Raw genomic sequence first — 17,802 nt, 5'->3', positions numbered from 1 at the left:
TCTGCCCCGGTTAGCAAACACCAAGGGACCACGGGATAACCTTTCTCCACGGAAATGTTCCTCCCAGCACCGCCAAGGCTGCCGAATCACGGAATACTCCCAGCTGGAAGGGGCCCACAAGGCCATGGAGGGCAGTCGAGGAGGGACTGGCCCACGCAGGGACAGACCCCCGGCCCTGGCTGGAAGGGGCCCACAAGGCCATGGAGGGCAGTCGAGGAGACACTGGCCCACGCAGGGACAGACCCCCAGCCCTGGCTGGAAGGGGCCCACAAGGCCATGGAGGGCAGTCGAGGAGACACTGGCCCACGCAGGGACAGACCCCCAGCCCTGGCTGGAAGGGGCCCACAAGGCCATGGAGGGCAGTCGAGGAGGGACTGGCCCACGCAGGGACAGACCCCCAGCCCCGGAGCGGGCAGACCCCGCTCGGAGCCGCGGGGCTCGCCGCAGGGCGGGACGCGAGCGAGCGGCTCCGCCCCAGCTCGATCCATCGCTGGCCTCTACCCGAACCTCTGCCCACGCTGAGCAAGTCCGCACCGCGTCTGGCTACCGCGACAGCAAAACTCCGCGGGACTCGCGACTCAAGCCCCGAGCCCGTACCTGTTTGCCCAGCGGCAGGAAAGGACAGTCCATTGCCGCGGAGCCGAGGCGGGGCCCCACACGGGCAGGGAGCGCGGGCGGGAGCCGCGGCGGGGCCGAGCCCTCCTGAGGCGAGAGCGCCATGGCCGCGGCCTCGCCCGCGCCCCCTGGCGGAGGGGGAGGGCCGGCCCGGCTCCCTCTGCTCCGTGCGTCCTCCCGGAGCTCCAAGGAATCGGGATTCTGATTTCCCAGCTCCCTCCACGGCGTCCCGCTGGAGTGCGCCAGGTGCTTTGCGTCGGGAGGTGAAAATTGTTGTGCCTCTTGACCTTTCTTTGAGGTTTGGCTCCGATTCATTTGTTGCAGCGGCCGTGAAAAATTATGATGAGGTGTTTTGAGGGAAACCAAAGCGCAGCTGCCGGCTGGGACAGCAAGGAAGGAGGCCCGGGCGGGTGTGGGCTCTGCACATCCCCGCAAAGCTCCGGCCCTGAGGACTCCAGCCTCGGCGAGCCTCTGGAGACAGGCAGGAAGGATGTGCAGTCCCAGGGCTGAGGAGAACCGGGAAGCAAAGAGCCATGTCACAACGTGAGGCGCTGCCTGCGGAACGGGCTGTCAGAAATCAGCCCTCTGCGGGCACACGAGGCCTTTGAATTCGTGGAGTTTAAGTGTATATTTACTGTTGGAAGAGCATGGGAAACAGTCGGTTTGCACCTTGATCAAAAGAATACATTTCTTAATGAAAGACAGAGCCTTCTGTAAAAAAAAAAAAAAAAAAAAATTATATATATATATATATATATATATATATATATATGGCTATATGGCTGTTATTTAAACTACATTCTCTGTAAAGAAGAAAAAATTTGTAAAAATAAATGTTTTGTATTTGCTGTAGCTTATGTGGCTTGAGTACTTTTCAGTCCCTTGTACCAGTAAGGCTATAAAACCCTGACAGTAATTATTAAATGAAACCAGAAATGCCTCCACTGAAGGCAGTTGTGTAAAATAAATTAAAAAAAATAAAACAAGCCTGTGTGAAATCACAACTAATCCACAGGGGATCATCCTATGTAATTGGCGGCAAGGTCACCACTAAAGTTGCCTGGCTGAAGACAAGATCCAAAGAACCAGCAAGAAGAAATTAGAAGAATGTTACCCATTGTAATTAATGCCAAAATAAATCTGGGTTTTGTGGGGGCTCTTTCAGAATTGTTGAAGCCGCGCTTACTTGTGTGTGATAAGATGAAGCTGCAAGGATGCGTGGAAAAGTCGAATGCACAAGGTGAGTGTGTGGACATGGCACTGCCTGGACATCTGCTCTCCCATCTGCCCGTGGATCTGGAGCTCCCTTTGGACTGCAGTAAAACAGGCAGGCAGTCCCTCTCTGGTTCCAGGAACATTTTCCACAAAGTCCCTCTTTTCATTTGGATTTCTCCCTTACATTCTGGCAAGCTAAGCAGAGACATAACTCTGTGACTAATGCTAATGTTGCAGTAGTAAAATACTGGGCAAAAAAAAAAAATGGGAAAAGCAGACCCACTTGCCTATAAGAATGATTTAATTAAAGTTTTCACTGTTCTAAAGTAGTTATGTTTCACATCGTAAAGAATTTTTCTGTCATGAAAACTATTTTTTTAAGGGGAAGGAGATTTTTCTTTGCTGCAAGCTGACTTTATTGGTAAGCAATTAAATATTTCTTTGGATTGCAGTTCAAAATTAATTACTCATTAATGTGGAAAAACCAGCTTTAGCCTTGCTGTGGATTCAGAGGTTTCCAACTGGGTGCATCTAATTCCAAGAAGAAAAAAAACACCTAGAAGGGGGTATTATAATTACTGTCATATGAAAACCTGCTTCAGTCCAGATGTAGAAGCTGATAGCCTGAGAGTGTTAACATTGAACAGTCCGCTGCAGGGAAATGACAGATGAATCCTACATATGTTTGCAGAATGGACATGCTATTCTTCTAGAATCTCTCTTGGGTTTGTTTCCATTTTTCTAAAGCTCCTACAAAAAACCCAAAAAAAAACCCAAAAAAACCCAAAAAAACCCAAAACCAACACAACAAAAAACCCCAAAAACCAACTAAACAAAATAAAAACCCCAACCAACGAAAATAAAAAGCGCAACTCTACAGTCTGAGAGGCTGAGTGTCACAGACACCTCTCCATAAAATCTGGATCCTAAACTTACATACCTAACCAATGCTGTCCACTCTCTCTACCCTCACAAGGAATTCCACTGGAAGTAATGAAATTAGTGGTGGGAGTAAATATTAAAGAGCTGGCTCCTAATTCCAGGTGTTCTCCTTCAAGGAACAAACAGGAGCTTGTGGCTCTGTGAGGACCCAGGGACTTGCAGCAAGGACAGAAATGTCAGAAGTGTCAGGTGTTAGGAATTACACCTTCAGAAGTTCAGCTCAAGGGAGTGAATCCTCAGAAATCTGAAAATAATGATGATGACAACTACATATATGCAGATCTCCTACTGCAACCAGTAGCAGCTTGCATGCAGAAAGATTTCAGAAGCAAAAGGAATACTTTCCTTTTCTTTCACAAATTTTATTAATTCAACCAAAGTCCGTGTCGCTTCAGCCTTAATAAAAAACAATAAAATTCTGGGATGACTTAGGCTGGAACAACCTCTGAGTGACTTGTCTAATCCAAATCATTCAATTTCTGTCCAAACTGATTTCATTATCCCTAAGTCATTTATTTAAATAAATGAAGTCAGACGAGATCACAGAGTTTAATTATTGGAAACACTGGTTGGCACTAAGTTTGGAACTAAAATTACTCACTTTGAAGTCCTTAAGTGCACAGTGTGACAACACCAGTTGTCAAGGAATGGTTTTTTCCTTGGTTAAAAAGGACAAGCTGAGCACGAAGTGGAAGAATGAAACCTTGAATTATCCATGTAAAGTAGTTCATTCTGTCAGCTGGAGAGTTACCCACTTTCAATTCTCTTACCAAGGCATTTACATCTGTAGGCAGGGATAGGTGCAAGAACTTGGGGACAAGTTTCCTGCAATGTACAAGTCTGAAATGACACCACACAGAGCTTGACTGATGACAGGATTCAGCGTATTAAGCAGGATTGGCCTCACTGTTTTCCTACAGCTGTAGGAACACAGAGTCTTAAGCTGTGCCAAGGGAAATTTAGAATTTAGGTTGGATGTTAGGAAAAAGTTTTTTACTGAGAGTGATAAAGTACTGGAATTGTCTGCCTGGGGAGGTGGTGGAATCACCATCCCTGGACATGTTTAAAAAAAGATTGGATGGCACTCAGCACCATGGTCCAGTTGAGCTGTTAGGGCATGGGTTGGACTCGATGATCTTAAAGGTCTCTTCCAACCTGGTAATTCTGTGATTCTGTGAAAATCACTTGACCCTTTGCCCCAGTCACCTTCTTGTCCTTCAGGGGCATGAAGTAGCAAGGTTTGGTAATGGTTTCACAGCTGCTCGCCACACCTGATTTGTTCTAAAACTGACTTTAGACACCCCCCTCCCCGCCCCCCAATAATCAACTTCTCCATCTTTTCAGTTTAATTGCCTTTCTCTGGCTTTTTCTTAAACTACTTCTTTCTGGAGATGCCCACTTTTCTGCAGCAATGCAGTGAGGGAGACCCGCGTGGAGTGCCAGACCTTCCTTCCAGCAGCCAAAGGGCTTTGGTTTGCTTGATGACAGTTCAGAAAGATGGGAGAAAAGGAAAATAAGGAGTTTGACTTGGCAGTCTGGAAGCAGTCACTGGCCCAGTAAAACAGAGAGCAAACAGTGCTGTGTGTGCAGTGTATCTACAGTGACTGTGCATTGCAGTCAGTGAAATGGGCTGGAATCCACCTTGCTTTGAGATTTAAGGAGTAATACAACACTGAATATGAATTTAGAAAAATATCTGGGAAGGAGGTGATTCAAGTATTCATCCTCAACACTGCTATTTTCTTAAAACATTACGTTATAAAAACCAAACCCTCCATCCACAAAGGAACCTGCTTTCTGGGCACTGCTGGTATTTCTGTTTGTAGATTATTTTATTTTGAAAAGAAAGAGGTATCCAGAGCTTTCCAAGCAGATGGAAGTTCTGGAACACTCTGGGGAGCAAAGATCCTATTGTAAATCTAAACTATAACAAGTTGTACATCAGATTCTTTGCTACAGATAAATTAGTTTTTCTGGGTTTTTTTCTCTTGGCAGTTTTAAATTTGCCACTTTCACTTTTTTGCCAAAGCACTGTGCTGTAAAGCATTCCAGCAGATCATCTACTACATTAAACAAAAGATAAATTTTCAGCTTAGCAGAACTTCTTTACTTCTTACAAATATCAGAAGCCTGTTTATTTTACTGTGCTCACCTCTACAGAAGCAGAAAGATGTAGGAAAAAAATACTGAGGCCTAAATCTCTCTCCAGACAAGTTTGTTACACAGAGCTGTTCAGGGCAACATGTGACATTTGGCTAGAAAAATTACATGCAGACACACATCAAACCATAACAACAGTTTAATGCATCTTTTTTAATTATACAAAAGTCCTACCCCAATTATTCAAACATTAACAACTGATCCACTTGATACAAAACCAATTAATCCAGGAAAAACAGTAGAGGAATATTCCATTCATTTTTAATTAAAGATTATCACTGACAAACATAGTGTGGATGGATTTGACTAATTATTATTGTAACTGGTGTTTTGTCCTGGGCAAATCTCCCCACACCTTGGCTATGCCACAGTGCACTTGCAGTGCACACGTGTAAAACTGTCTACAAGAGCCCTTTAGAAACAAACAGTACTGCTCAGTTTCAGCTTTCCTGAGTTAAACAACACTGAAATCATGTATAAATCATCAAGGACATTCAAAATGTCAGATGTGAAGCCTGTGTGACAAGAGGTGATTCCAAATAACTTTGTCCCCAGCCTACACAGCACGTGCCTTAAAGGACCCAGAAACAATTAGGAGGCACCAGGCCTTTCAAGACATTCCTGCTGTGTCCTTCCAGACATCACCCATCCTCCCCTGCCCTGCTCAAGCACCTTCTTCAGCAGCCAAGTGCATCAGCAACCCAGGCTGTATTCTCATCCTCTCTCACACAGTCTTCAGGCTCCACATCACTGAACTCTTTAACATTCAGAACCAGATTTCCTTTATAGCAAACTGATACAAACAACATCTTTCTGACTACTGTCATGAACATGAAAATGCTGCAGAGTGCACATGGCTCAGAGACCATGGTCTGGGAGCCAGGTAACCTCCACAGAGGAACAAATCCAGAGTCATAATCAATTGTTGCTTCCACTGGAAAACCTTTTAGGAACATGGGCTTTGTAGTGCTTGGGAGGCAGAGCTGTGAGCCTGGTAGCTCGAACACTGATCATAAAGTGAGGCAGGGGACTAATCCCCTTCTAGCTGTTGTGACTGCTCAGTGATTAAGTGTCACTCTACCCTCATTAACTAACACTCAGAAATGAAAACAGTGCTGCCTGCTCTCAGCTCTTCTCCAGCCCATTTATTGTGTATAATATTCAGATTGGTCTCTTCTTGTTTATTCTGGGGAAGAAGGAAGTTGGCCACATTCATGAACCACCCTGGAATCCTCACAGTCAGCTTCAGTAGCTAAAATGAAGAATAGCAGAGTTAAACACAAAGAAAGAAGGAAAAACCCCAAACCCTCTGTTTCAGTTCTTGTTACACCTGGAATCAATCGTATTTCCACATTTGAAGCTGCACTGGAATAGAAGTATGAGGCAGACACTTCTGCCCACTTACCCACAGTGAACCTATGCCATGGCTTTTTAACACTCCTGTGAATTCTCAAAGGCCTCAACAGACTGATTTATATGCCATTTTCAAATCCAACTAGGGATTTTTATTTTATGAAGTGTTTACTTGGCAATTTGCATTAAAAGCTCCCTCATCTCCTCAGAGGCAACCTGGGTTTTGATTTTCTGTGGCTTGCTCTTTTAGAAAGCCAAACATTTGCAACCAGAGTCTACTTTCAGATGCTGTACTGGCTGTTTTACTGGACATATCTTGTGTTTACTTTGTCCAATCTCTGTAACAAGACCAGTCAATACTGCATGGAATTGTGTAACAACATGTCTATACTTCACACCACCCCTGGGGGCATCTTTTTCAGGTAAGCCTTGAAGTTTTTTATTTTTTGTTTTTATCTGAGATTTCCTTCTGGGCAGAGATCACAGATACTTCTCCTCACCAGCTGTCACCCTGCTAGGGCTTTCTATATCCATCTTCCTGCGACAGTTTTGCCAGTTTTGCCATTTCACTTCAGTTCTGGAGGTTTCTGGAGAAAGGATGTTGCCGACTTTAACTGCAGGTTGTAGTCAGTTCCATTTTGAAAAAAAAAATACATTATGCAATCCTAACACAGCCTTATGCATTACACATTACAGCTTCTCTCTTTTTTCAAGCATCTTGAATTCCAGAAAGAAATTATTAGTTTCACTCTTCCTTTTACATCTGCATCTTCTGCTGCCGAGCTATTTTGAATGACCTCATGCAGAATTATCCCCCTCACTGGGTTACAATTGCAAATTCCTACATAACCTGGAGCACAAACGCTATGCAGCAGAATTAATTTCTACTTTCTCCATAGCACTAAGGAAACTGGATTGTTCTCTGCGCAACACAATCCATGATGCATTGTTTCCTATGGCACTGTGCCTGGGCTGTGATTTCCCTGGTGTGTGTTAAGGGCTGAGGTCATGAGATGGCATTTTGTTCCCTGGGGGAGGCTGCTCTACTGGTGTTTCTTCTCTATCCAGCTGCCTGTTTTCATCAGTTTTTGGCCAGTACAACTTCACTGTACCAATCCAGGACTGCATTTCCTCTGTTTCCCTCACACACTACTGTAACTTCACCCATGTCCCCATGTTTGTGTGCTACTCCCAGTTCCTTTCCTTCCCTCAGGGTCCAACAGAAAAGCTACAGCTCCCTGCATGTTCTCTGCCACTGAGGCATCCCCCAGATTTTTGTCCCCTCCAAATCACAAAGCCCATTAATCCTCACACACATTTCCTGATTTGCAGGCTAGCCCTTCTTTTCCTCTCTCCCCCTCAAACTCAGCCTGTATTACTTCACCTCCAGCGCACCAGTATCTCCTACACACTGCCTTTATCAGTATCTTACAAAACTCTACATTTCTACGATGTCTGTACACCCCCACCCTGCCATATTCTCCACATTCTCCTTGTCCAGCACATCTCCTGCTTCCTTTCCTTTGGCTTTGCAGCCAGACAAGGAGCAGGGAGCAGGGATGCCCCGGTGTCCCCACTGCTGGGCTGACTGGCTGGCACTTGGTGGCTGGCCCAGGGACACCCACCCCAGTCAGGGACTGAGTGCACGGTGACAGCCAGCCCTACACCACAACGTAGCTGCAAGCAAATGCTCCAGTGGGAGGCATCTGCTTCCCCTGCACATGAATACTGTGCAGGCATGTGATCACAACGGGTATGTTTGGCTGAAAATAGCTAATGGGTTGAAGAGTTATGAGAGGACTGACATTAACAGAAAATGAGGCTGCACGAGCCTTATGCTGTTGAGAAATCAGGCCAAAAAACCCCAATTTATGTTTTGTCCCACATAACCACCACCACCACCACCACCACCATCTTTTCAGTTCAGATGAGATCATTCTACTTCTCTTGTATGTCCTCCCTCTTCATTTTTCAGTGTTTCTTTCATGAACAGTTCGCTTAACAATTTTTTGCTCTCATGTTGAAGAAGAGAAAGGAAGTTGTGTTTATTCATCTGCATTTGTAAAAATTTTAAATAAAAAAATAAAATAAAACTGGATATTTACACATCCAGTATTAGTGGTTAATTCTCTGAGCAGCTCTACCCTCTTGTGGTCACAGCTTAGCTGCAGCCAAATGAAAAACTTGCTAATATAATCACAAATATGTGCACATGTAGGCACAGTACATGAAAGAGACTTAAAATAGAGGGGCATAAAGATTTAATCTATGACAGAAATTTAAAATCCTGTGGGAATCAGAGATTCTGAAGATTTAATCTTTCTTTTCCAGCAATTAAAATCTAGGATTTTCATATGAGCAAGAAATTTCCTATTATTCATGTTATTAGTCCGCATTATTTTTTAACAATTTGTCTAAATTGAAATACAGCCAAATAATTTTTAAGATATGCCCTGCCCTGCAATACTTTTCTCTGGAATAGCTCTGAGTCCTGGGGCCTTTGACATCTGCCTGAGACTGAGGTGTTTGTCGGCTGGAAAGCCCAAGCATGCCAGGCTGCCTCCTCTAGGTCAGCCCTTCCCAGAGCTCTACAATCTGGCCCAGGAGTCAGGACTTCAGGCCTGGCTTCAATCACAGAGGTCAAAACTAGCTGGGATCAGGGTCTCTTGGGTTTCCATCTCTGTGGTTAGATACTGAAACCAGGTTAACAGTGACTCTCTCTTACCATGTACTTCCTTGGTTGTTTCAGCCAGGATGTTCAGTGAAACCGGAGCCGGGATGTAATGAATCCCTGTCAGAAAACCCGGTGGGATCAACTGACGCAGAGGAGTGTAGTATCCTTGAGGGAAATCTCCAGCTCCATCTGGAACCTGTGGAAACACATGAAGCAGATCACCTTCTACCTAAAGACTCTCTCCAGGATACATCTGCATTATCAGACCATTTCTGGGTTCTTGTCCATATGCTGCCATGTCAGTGCACATACTGGCACATGGAAAGCCTGTGCACAGGGTAATATGCTGCAACTGAGGAGCAAGAACTTCTCAGACCATGTCAGAGCAAAACTGACCCTTTTAAGTTCTTGCCACCTGTTCTAGCATCTCATTGGAGTAGTTGGCTCAAACCAGGAGCAGCCATCTTCTTTCTCAGTAACTCCTAAAACATGGCAGGGAATTTCTATACAAGCATAATAAATCTATTGTTTATTGTCTTGAGGCAGATCACTCTACCTTAGCATCGACTGATGAACTGTACTGAAAGCAGGTCAGATTATTAACATCATCATTTCCTAATGTTTTTCAGTGCAATGTTAATTCAGTGCAATGTATCAAAATACTATGAAGTAACTGATAAGGAAAATGACTCCTCGTGGTTACTTCAACAGAGAGGAGGCAGCTACAATAAAGCAGTATTAGCACAGGTAATTAAAAGCACACTACTCACTGATACAGTGGTTGCATTCCCCGGCACATAGCTGCTAGGAATGTGTCGGAATCCTCTCTGAAGTGATATCCCTGGAGGTGATGGTGCTTCCCCACTGCTTGACTCATTGATGGCAAATCCCAGGGAAAATGGGTGGTAAGGATATACCCCAGAACACCCCGGGTACACTTTCGGGATTTCTCTCTCCAGGTATTCTGGGTTGATGGTGTATTCTGGAGTAAAAGCAGGGTGAGCTGGGAAACAATGAGAAAAGAACAAATAAAATTATCCATGTAATTTTATGGAGTTATGTAGAAGTAGCTGCAGGAACAAATTCCACCCTCAGACAGGAGAATCTGGTCCTTTGGTTTCATGTTTAGCTCCCCATGAATTGATTTTGTGATTTTTTTCATGAACTAAGGAAAGGTACAGCGGATGACACTGTAATGCAGTTATTCTGCATTCTTTTCTGCGTTGTGTGCTGCGAAGCTTGTCCTCAGTAAAGCATGGCTGCAGAATCTTATTCATTCAGTACATCAACAAGAGCAAAACAACCTACCTTTTGACTCTAGTGGTACTTAAAACAGAATTCCACAGAAATAGCCGAGTTCTAACTTTCTAGCATTCTAATAACAAAGTCCTATCTGTCACTTCTTAGGTTAATTTACAGCATGCTCAGTTTTAGGGTCATACACAAACAAATCAGAAGCAGAAATCAGTTACTTCACTTTTTCTCTTGCATCTTGAATCTTACATGGCCTCTCTGAAGTCTTAGGAAAAGGAGTGGCTATCTGAATGTAAATAGGGTCCTTCTTGTCTGCCCCATCTTCCGATTGGCAGAGAAGGCAAAGAATTTCCTTTGAAAGGTTTACTTCTGAAGTACTATAATCTGTGTCTAGTCTTTTTTTGAAGTTGGTCAGCAGTTTAGAAATGCTAAGGGAAGGACTGACAGACATCTGTATAGCTACTGTCATCTATAAACATCCTTTTATTCCAAAACAAAGCTAAAAAGGCTAAGTTATTGACAGTATTCTCTGGGGACTACAGATGTCCAAAATAAGTCTTCTCAGGACAAACATTTTGTCTTGCAGGCTGCCAACTCTCCAGAGGCTCAGATTCATGACCACTGCCATCAGTAAGAATTTCTGCAACATTCTTATAGTAATAGAGTGGATTTACTATAATAAATTAGTCAAGTCACATTAAATACGCTAAAGGAAGCCATTTAAGAGAGGACAGACCATACAACTGCTCCACCTGAGAAGTTCATGCCCTGCTCTTAAATACCAAATGCACTTTTACATCAAGTCATCCAAACTAAATTTAGGTTTTGTTACAGGTATGAATTAAGGCAAAAAGGTCTTTTTTCTTTTACAGTGCTAGCACGAAATTCTTGCTACAGACAGCTGTAGCAGTACCGTACCTATTTACATGCCATGGCTGAGCTGTTTCAGCATTTTTGTTGCTGGAATTTTGTGCCTGTGAGTTTATAAATACTGTGACGGCACTCAAAGAAACAAGCGGAGCAGATCCAGTTTGGTTGCACTGCCAGATTGATTTCCCTCTCGGTGAAAAGTCACTTTGCTTAAGCTTCGAGCTCGCAAGGGGCGGCGGGCTCTGCGCTGCGAAGCCGCCAGGGACGGGACGAGGCTGCAGAACCGACCTGCCAGCCCAGTGCCCTGCGGGGCAGGAAAGCGGGACACAGGGCAGGAGCGGCTCTCCGGGCAGCCACAGCCTGAGCCACAGCAAAATGCACAAGTGGTGCCTTTGACAGGTGTGAAAAATGCATATGATATGGCTCTACGCAGATATTTACTATATGTATTATGCTAGGTTGGAAAGTTATGTTGTATTAACATTTTAATAATATAGTAAATGTAGTTTTGTAAGCTTTAGCAGTTAAAATAGAAATTATGTGTGTATTCTTTTAATTAGCTCAAGAAAAGGAGAAGATAATAAAAAAAATTCTTTGCACAGAGATAACAATTACAGAAACCCATAAATTTTCCAAAGGAGAGGAGTTTATGGTTTTCCTTATCAACGGAAACGAACTTTTTCAAGCTGGACTTAGACTGGAAGGCACCTGGGGATTATAGAAAATTTTTGACACGTATCAGATGGATTTCTTGTTTTAAATAAAATATATGCATATTCATAAAGTGTTTTGTATATGCAACAGATTACCCTTTTTAAGGAGTAAAATTTCTTTTAACAGGGTCCTCCCTTTTCCTGGCTTACTTTTGTCCAGAGAGGGGTACCCAGCCCGGGCTGTAACTCTTTGCTGTTATCGTCTCATTAATTGTCCTAACTCTAATTGTGTAACCTTTATTATTACATTTGTATTATTTTTTTTTTTATAACTATTTTATTTTTATTAAACTTTCTAAATTTTTTGAAACAAGTGATTGGCGTTTATAACAACAGGGGAAAGAGAACAGAGGGAGATGCTAGGAAAAGGCTCCGGGGACAGGTCCTTACCGTCGTCCCTGAAGGGAGATGGCGGTGGCCCCCAGCATGCCGTGCCCTTGCCGCCGCTATCGGGCTGGGCGCCCTTCTTCCTCTCGTGGCTGCAGGGCTCGGGGGCCCCGTCCTCCCGGGCGGCCGCCCCCCGGCCCTCGCCCGACGGAACGGGCTCCGCGCCCGCCCTGACCGGCGGCTCCATCTCCTGCTGCCTCAGCGCCTTCTGGGCCGCCATGATCTTCTGCCGCTCGGTGATGAGCGAGCACTTCTCGCACAGGCACAGCTTCCAGCGGCAGTGCCCGGCGTGGCCCTTGACGGGCACCACGAAGCCGTGGTTGCGGCAGCGGGAGCACTTGGGTGCCCGCAGTGCCTTCGCCGTGGCCTCGGCCGCCTCCATGGCACCGCAGCGACCGCCCGGACCCCCCGTGAGGCCCTCCCCGGCCTCTGGCTTTTATGTGGGACGGGGGATGTAACAAGCCGGGCCGGGGGGCAGGAGAGCCCATGGCAGCGGGTGGGGAGCGCGCCGGGTCCCGCGGCCTCCCTGCCCTGCGGCTGGCACGGCTCCCCCGGGCACCCCCTGCGGCCCCTTGGTGCGGGCGGGAGCCGAAGCCCAGCCACGGGGGGCTGAGCCTGCGGGAGCTGCGGGGGGCACGGGCCCCACGGGCGGGTACATTGCTCTGTGCTGGTGCCCGCGGGGGTGGGGGCTTTGGATGGACCCGGTGTGCACGGACACCAATGCCCTGTCCCTACGGTAGTGCCCTAAAAGATAATTTTCCCTTTTGGCACTTCAACATCTGCCCCCACTTTCATACCCCTCGTGCATTTGGTTTTAATATGCACGGGACTACAGTCCTGTTTTGTTTCCAATTTGCAGCATGCTTCTCTTGATGAGGAGGAGTGACTGCCTCAGCAGAAAAAGAACACTTTCATCATTCTGTTTTTCAAAAGAAGCTACTAAGACGAAGGTAGAAAGCATATGTCATTCCAAAGACCTGTCTCCCTTTCTCAGAATTCCTTATTCTCTGGAAACAAAGACAGGCTTACAGTTAGAAATACAGGAATGCTCCAGTTTCAGTATTGCTTTGAAAGCACTTGATATTTGTTACTGCTGGTAGCTGCAAAGCCATGGTTTACACAGTAGCCCATTTCAGGAGAAAACTCCCCACTTTGCAAGGTAAGGCACTACACTGCTGAGTTTTCTCACCTATACAACAGCTGTTTGAAAATCTTAAGGTGGCTATAGCTTCTCTGTTAAAGAGAACACGACAAAAATTAATCACCCCAGTAGTAGTGAAGCTTTCTACTAAGTTTCAAGAGAACCAGGCAGAATCTATCTGCTTGCCCTGAAACAATTCTAACTGCAATGGAGTTTGTTTCACAAACCTGGCAGAAGCTCTTCCCTTGGTGCAAGGAATCTTGGCAAGCCTTGGCGCACCCTTCAACACCTTGGGGGGTGAGGCCCCAGCAGAGCGGCCCGTTAGGGCTTGGCAACAGTGTGGTTTGGCAACCAGTCTTCTTTTTTGCAGTGAGCATCTAGCCCCTGTGCCCGCCAAAGCTCAGCCGTGATTTCAGGCTTCTCACTTTGCCAAAGACCCAGTAGGATTTTGCACCTAAGTCCTGTAGGTTTCCAGTAGGATTTTGCCAAGGCCTTGATCTTCCTGTACTCATTCTAAGCACTGACTCTATTACATATAGACAGAAAAAATATTCCTAATTTTATGCTCCATATTTTTACTGTATGCTTGGGTTGTGCTAATTTAGCTGTAGAATGAAAGAGGATGGATGACACATTTAAAAAAACTGTAATTATATCTTTTCATAGATACCCAATCTGTGTTCATTTGGATACTTGGGCAGAGGGGGAGAAAGGTAGGCTACATGTATTTTCCTCAGTAATTTTCTATTCTGAGTCACATAATACTATTCTTCAAGACATTTACTCAAATACACTCAAATGGAAATGTATCTCTTCTCTTTCTAAAATGGCGTACCAGCCATGGGCTGTACCAGTTTCTTCACTAATTAAACCATATCTTTCAAAGTCATGTGGATTTTCCCTTTGAACAACTTTCATCTAAACATTCAAGATTTATTATACTCTCCATATAGTTTGTTTCAAACATAACTAGACTTGCTTTTTGCAGAAAAGTGAACATTTTACTTTGCTTGTGAGGTAAATCCTTATTTCTGCAGGCGGTTCAGAGAATTCTGTTACTCCAATCCTGTTATGTTTTTGTATATATATTTGAGTTAGCCTAATCACACTGTAAGAAGACCATAACAGAGAGAAGATAGAACAATTTCTAAATACACTTTTGGAATGAAGTGTAGACTTGTATGTGGATGCAGATTCATGTCTATTATAATTTTCTTCTTTGTTCCTATTTGAAAGAAAATGAGGCTCAATAAAGACTCTTCAAAACTTAGCTTTCTCTTGCATTTTATGTAACATATGGTGGGAGCAGAACATAAAGTGTCTAAAGAATTGTGTATTAAAGTAGCATTTATAAGAATTATTATCATGCCAAAATGAAAGGAAGGCAACTTGCTGACTTTATGTTATTGAAATAAATAGCAATAATACCTTTACTCCTGTCCAACTTCTGAATCATACAAAGTGTGTGGTTTTGGTGTGCAGTTTGCTTTGTACATGAAACAGTGAGGAAAAGCAATGACTTAGCTAAAAGGGAACAAATCAAAAGACTGTCATAAAAGTGAATAGCAGAAAATTGGGGTTTGGGGGATTTTCCCTCCTTCTCAGACTTTCCAGCTAATATTCATACAATAAATGTTTTTTAGCATGAAAATTTTTCTGTGGTAAGAAAATTGTTCTGGCATTTCAGAGAGCAACAGCAACTTAATCAAGAAATTTGCTTAGTCTGAGATCTCTATTAATAAATATTTCCACACTTGGTTTGAAATACATTTTCTTATACATAAAAAACCAAGAGTATCTTTCAAAATTTTAAGACATCACATATGAAGGTAAAATCCTCTATTCAAAAATCACCTTTTTATCATTGTAGTTTCGAAGTATCCATTATGGGCTGTCATAAGTTTTTATGTAAAAATTGATATAGTAGTACTACTATCAGGTCTTCTCCGTAATAACTGTGTAGAACTGTGTTTACAGCTCAGCCAGGGCATAATCGACATGTGGAGATACAGCTGCAGAGGCAGAACTGCCCATGAAGAACTCTCACCTTCACCTGTCCCAGAATATCATTTTAAGAACTAGCATATTTAGCATCCTCATAGTTAGAAGCTCCTTGTAAAAAATATGAAAGAGTTTCAGACATGCTCTGGCTGACCTGCAGTAGCAAATCCCCTCTCACTGCTGCGCTCACAGCAGCACACATCCATCAGAGCTGCCACAGAACTGCAGGGCTCAGCTCCCTGCTGACAAGCTCTCGAGGTTGTCTGATCCTGCCCAAAACAAGCCTACTTGACAATGAATAAACTTCTTCCAGGCACTTCTGTACACTGTATTTTCCACTTTTCTAATCAGAGTGAAATTGTACTGTAGTAAACATTTTTTTTTTTAATGTGAGAGAAAGTGCAGTGTAGAAACAGTGCAATATGATTATATTCTAACTACCTTAAAATTTGAAATGCATGAAATGTGTTTGGGTTAAACCTTTTTAAAATCTGGTTGCAGTTAAGTTCTTTACATTGAAATAAACAGATTTAACTTTTCAATTCTATTTCAGCATCAATTCATTTATTTTAAAATGTTGTCTTCTGTAGTGCAAGCAGGAATTCCACTGAGGTGTGTGGGGTTTTATTGTTGTTGTATTTAAAACAGTTTTAACCAGAGCACCATTAGATGTTGACTTTCATCTGCTGTATCAAAAAAGTGAAACTCAGCCCTGTGATCAGAGAAAATTGGAAGGAGTTTATACATATTTTAAAGTCTTAAAAATGTATCAAAGATATATAAGCACTTCTGGTTTCTTTAACAAACACAACTAAAATAAATCTTGAGTATTTAAAATAGAGTATCTTTTAAACATATAACAGTTCTTAAATATTAACAGCAGAGACTTTATTAGTAACACTGCTGTTTGTTTATTGTAACAAGATCTTTATTTAAGGGAAAAGAAAAAAGTGATTAAACTGGAAACTCTGTGATCTGGCTATTTCACGAGTTCCAGAAGGGTGGGGTGGACCTGGAGAGAAATGAACACCAGCAAGGAAACTAAACACGTAGCAGCTCTTATTCTGCATCAATACGCCTCTCATATAAGGAGGAAATAAAATGCATTAAGGGGAAAAGAGTGAGAGAGACATAAGTACACACACACACACACACACACACATGGATGCTTTCCCCAGATAAGTGATAGTGTTTAAAGATCCCTATCCAGAAAAAAAATAGATCCATGGTAAAAAAACTCCTGTGGGAGATGTTCAGTCAGTTTGCAATAAATAAAGATCACTGTATCATTGAAGTCTGATTGTTTGCTTATTTTCCATGTCTAAGAAAATAATTATCCCTTCAGAAGAAATCTTTTGTTTCTATAGAAGGTCACCTTTGTAGGCATTAACAGAAAAAAGAGTAACTGAAAACCCAAAGTATAGTCCACTTTGATAGTGCTGTGGCAGCTGCAGGGGTGCCTGAGTTACAGCACCATTTTACTTCAGTCAGCTCCTAAATTTAGTGAGTTTTATACTGGATAGCACTCAGCTTGTCAATCAGTCTTCTGCCTAGAGAAATAAACACATTTCTAATCCAGAGTCCTCATTCCCCTTCCCCTCAGCTATAGTTCTTGTCATATTATCTTAGACACAAAGAACAGAAAATCACATTTGAATTCTCCCAAACAGCAAAAAAAGGATTTCATGCAGAAACAGTCACGCTCTCTACAGTAAGTAGGTGGCCCGTTTAGAGTCATCTTTGCTTAGCACCTATTTTGTGCTGAAATTGTCATATTACCTTGTCAGCAAGCCCAAAGCAATGCTAATAGATGGATAAGGCAGGAGACAGCTGAAAGACCACTGCAAACATCAAGTGTACTTGCTGTGGGCAGGACTCCATTTGTGATTGTCAACACTGGTACATATCCCACATTTTCTAAATGCATTTCTCCACCTCACATCTGAATTGGATTTCAGAGTATCTGAAGTAACTTAAACAATGCAAAAATAAATAAAACCATCTGTTTGCCATAATTTCTTTCTCTTCAGCCTGGACCCTTCACAGATACTTCAGTGAAGCCAATAAAAATGAAATTACCAAATAGTAGTTATTTACCAGCATAGAATGAGAGACTATCATCAAAATGTTTAGCCTGGCGACAGAACAGACAAGAGTAGTGATGATTAATCTCTGGCATGCATGCTAAAATTGATTTCTGGTATTCACACCAATACAACATCGTCTGGTCTTTGGGGATGATTCTGGGAATTTATAAACTCTCAGTGAGTTCTTGCTGGCTCCTTAAACCTGTATATCAGAGAGAAACTGGTTTTTACTGGGGAAGAGAATGCAAGCACCAACAGTGATGAATTTGCATTAGCTCATTCCAGCCAGGTATACTGAAGGATGCTGTTTAAGAAGCATTCCTTCTCTTTGTTATTTCCATGAAATTTTTCTATGACCAAAGACAAGATAATCTTTCCAATTTAATATAA

At 43.2% G+C, this 17,802-nt stretch overlaps 1 protein-coding gene and 2 long non-coding RNA genes across 3 annotated transcripts in view; 1 reads left to right on the top strand and 2 right to left on the bottom strand.

Moving 5' to 3' along the window:
• The window catches only part of LOC137478759 (uncharacterized), a 31,818-nt gene extending 31,138 nt beyond the window's left edge, over window positions 1-680 (bottom strand). Inside the window, exon 1 of the long non-coding RNA XR_011001777.1 lies at window positions 598-680. This is a non-coding gene — a long non-coding RNA (uncharacterized lncRNA). The remainder of the gene's footprint in view (window positions 1-597) is intronic.
• Window positions 681-5,053: 4,373 nt separating this feature from the next.
• Window positions 5,054-12,602, bottom strand: DMRTB1 (DMRT like family B with proline rich C-terminal 1). Its single transcript, XM_068198792.1, has 4 exons — window positions 12,187-12,602; window positions 9,730-9,962; window positions 9,011-9,155; window positions 5,054-6,184 (listed from the first exon to the last, which is right to left on the bottom strand). The coding sequence occupies exons 1-4, from the start codon at window positions 12,563-12,565 to the stop codon at window positions 6,114-6,116; spliced, it is 828 nt and encodes a 275-aa protein (XP_068054893.1). The 5' UTR covers window positions 12,566-12,602; the 3' UTR covers window positions 5,054-6,113.
• Window positions 12,603-12,954: 352 nt separating this feature from the next.
• LOC137478754 (uncharacterized) lies at window positions 12,955-15,872 on the top strand. The gene is made up of 2 exons (XR_011001773.1): window positions 12,955-14,037; window positions 15,302-15,872. It is a non-coding gene; the product is annotated as an uncharacterized lncRNA (long non-coding RNA).
• Window positions 15,873-17,802: the final 1,930 nt, after the last annotated feature.

This window comes from Anomalospiza imberbis, chromosome 9, assembly GCF_031753505.1.
Source record: "Anomalospiza imberbis isolate Cuckoo-Finch-1a 21T00152 chromosome 9, ASM3175350v1, whole genome shotgun sequence".
Lineage (NCBI taxonomy): Eukaryota > Metazoa > Chordata > Aves > Passeriformes > Viduidae > Anomalospiza > Anomalospiza imberbis.
Note: the sequence above shows the minus strand (reverse complement) of the source record. Positions and strands in the feature narration are given on the sequence as shown.

Coding starts and splice junctions, on each gene's coding strand:
- DMRTB1 (XM_068198792.1), bottom strand. CDS start 12,565: ATGGAGGCGGCCGAGGCCACGGCGAAGGCACTGCGGGCACCCAAGTGC. Junction 9,963..12,186: donor ATCTCCCTTCAGGGACGACG/GTAAGGACCTGT, acceptor ATTGTTTCCCAG/CTCACCCTGCTTTTACTCCA. Junction 9,156..9,729: donor GGAATGCAACCACTGTATCA/GTGAGTAGTGTG, acceptor GTGTTTCCACAG/GTTCCAGATGGAGCTGGAGA.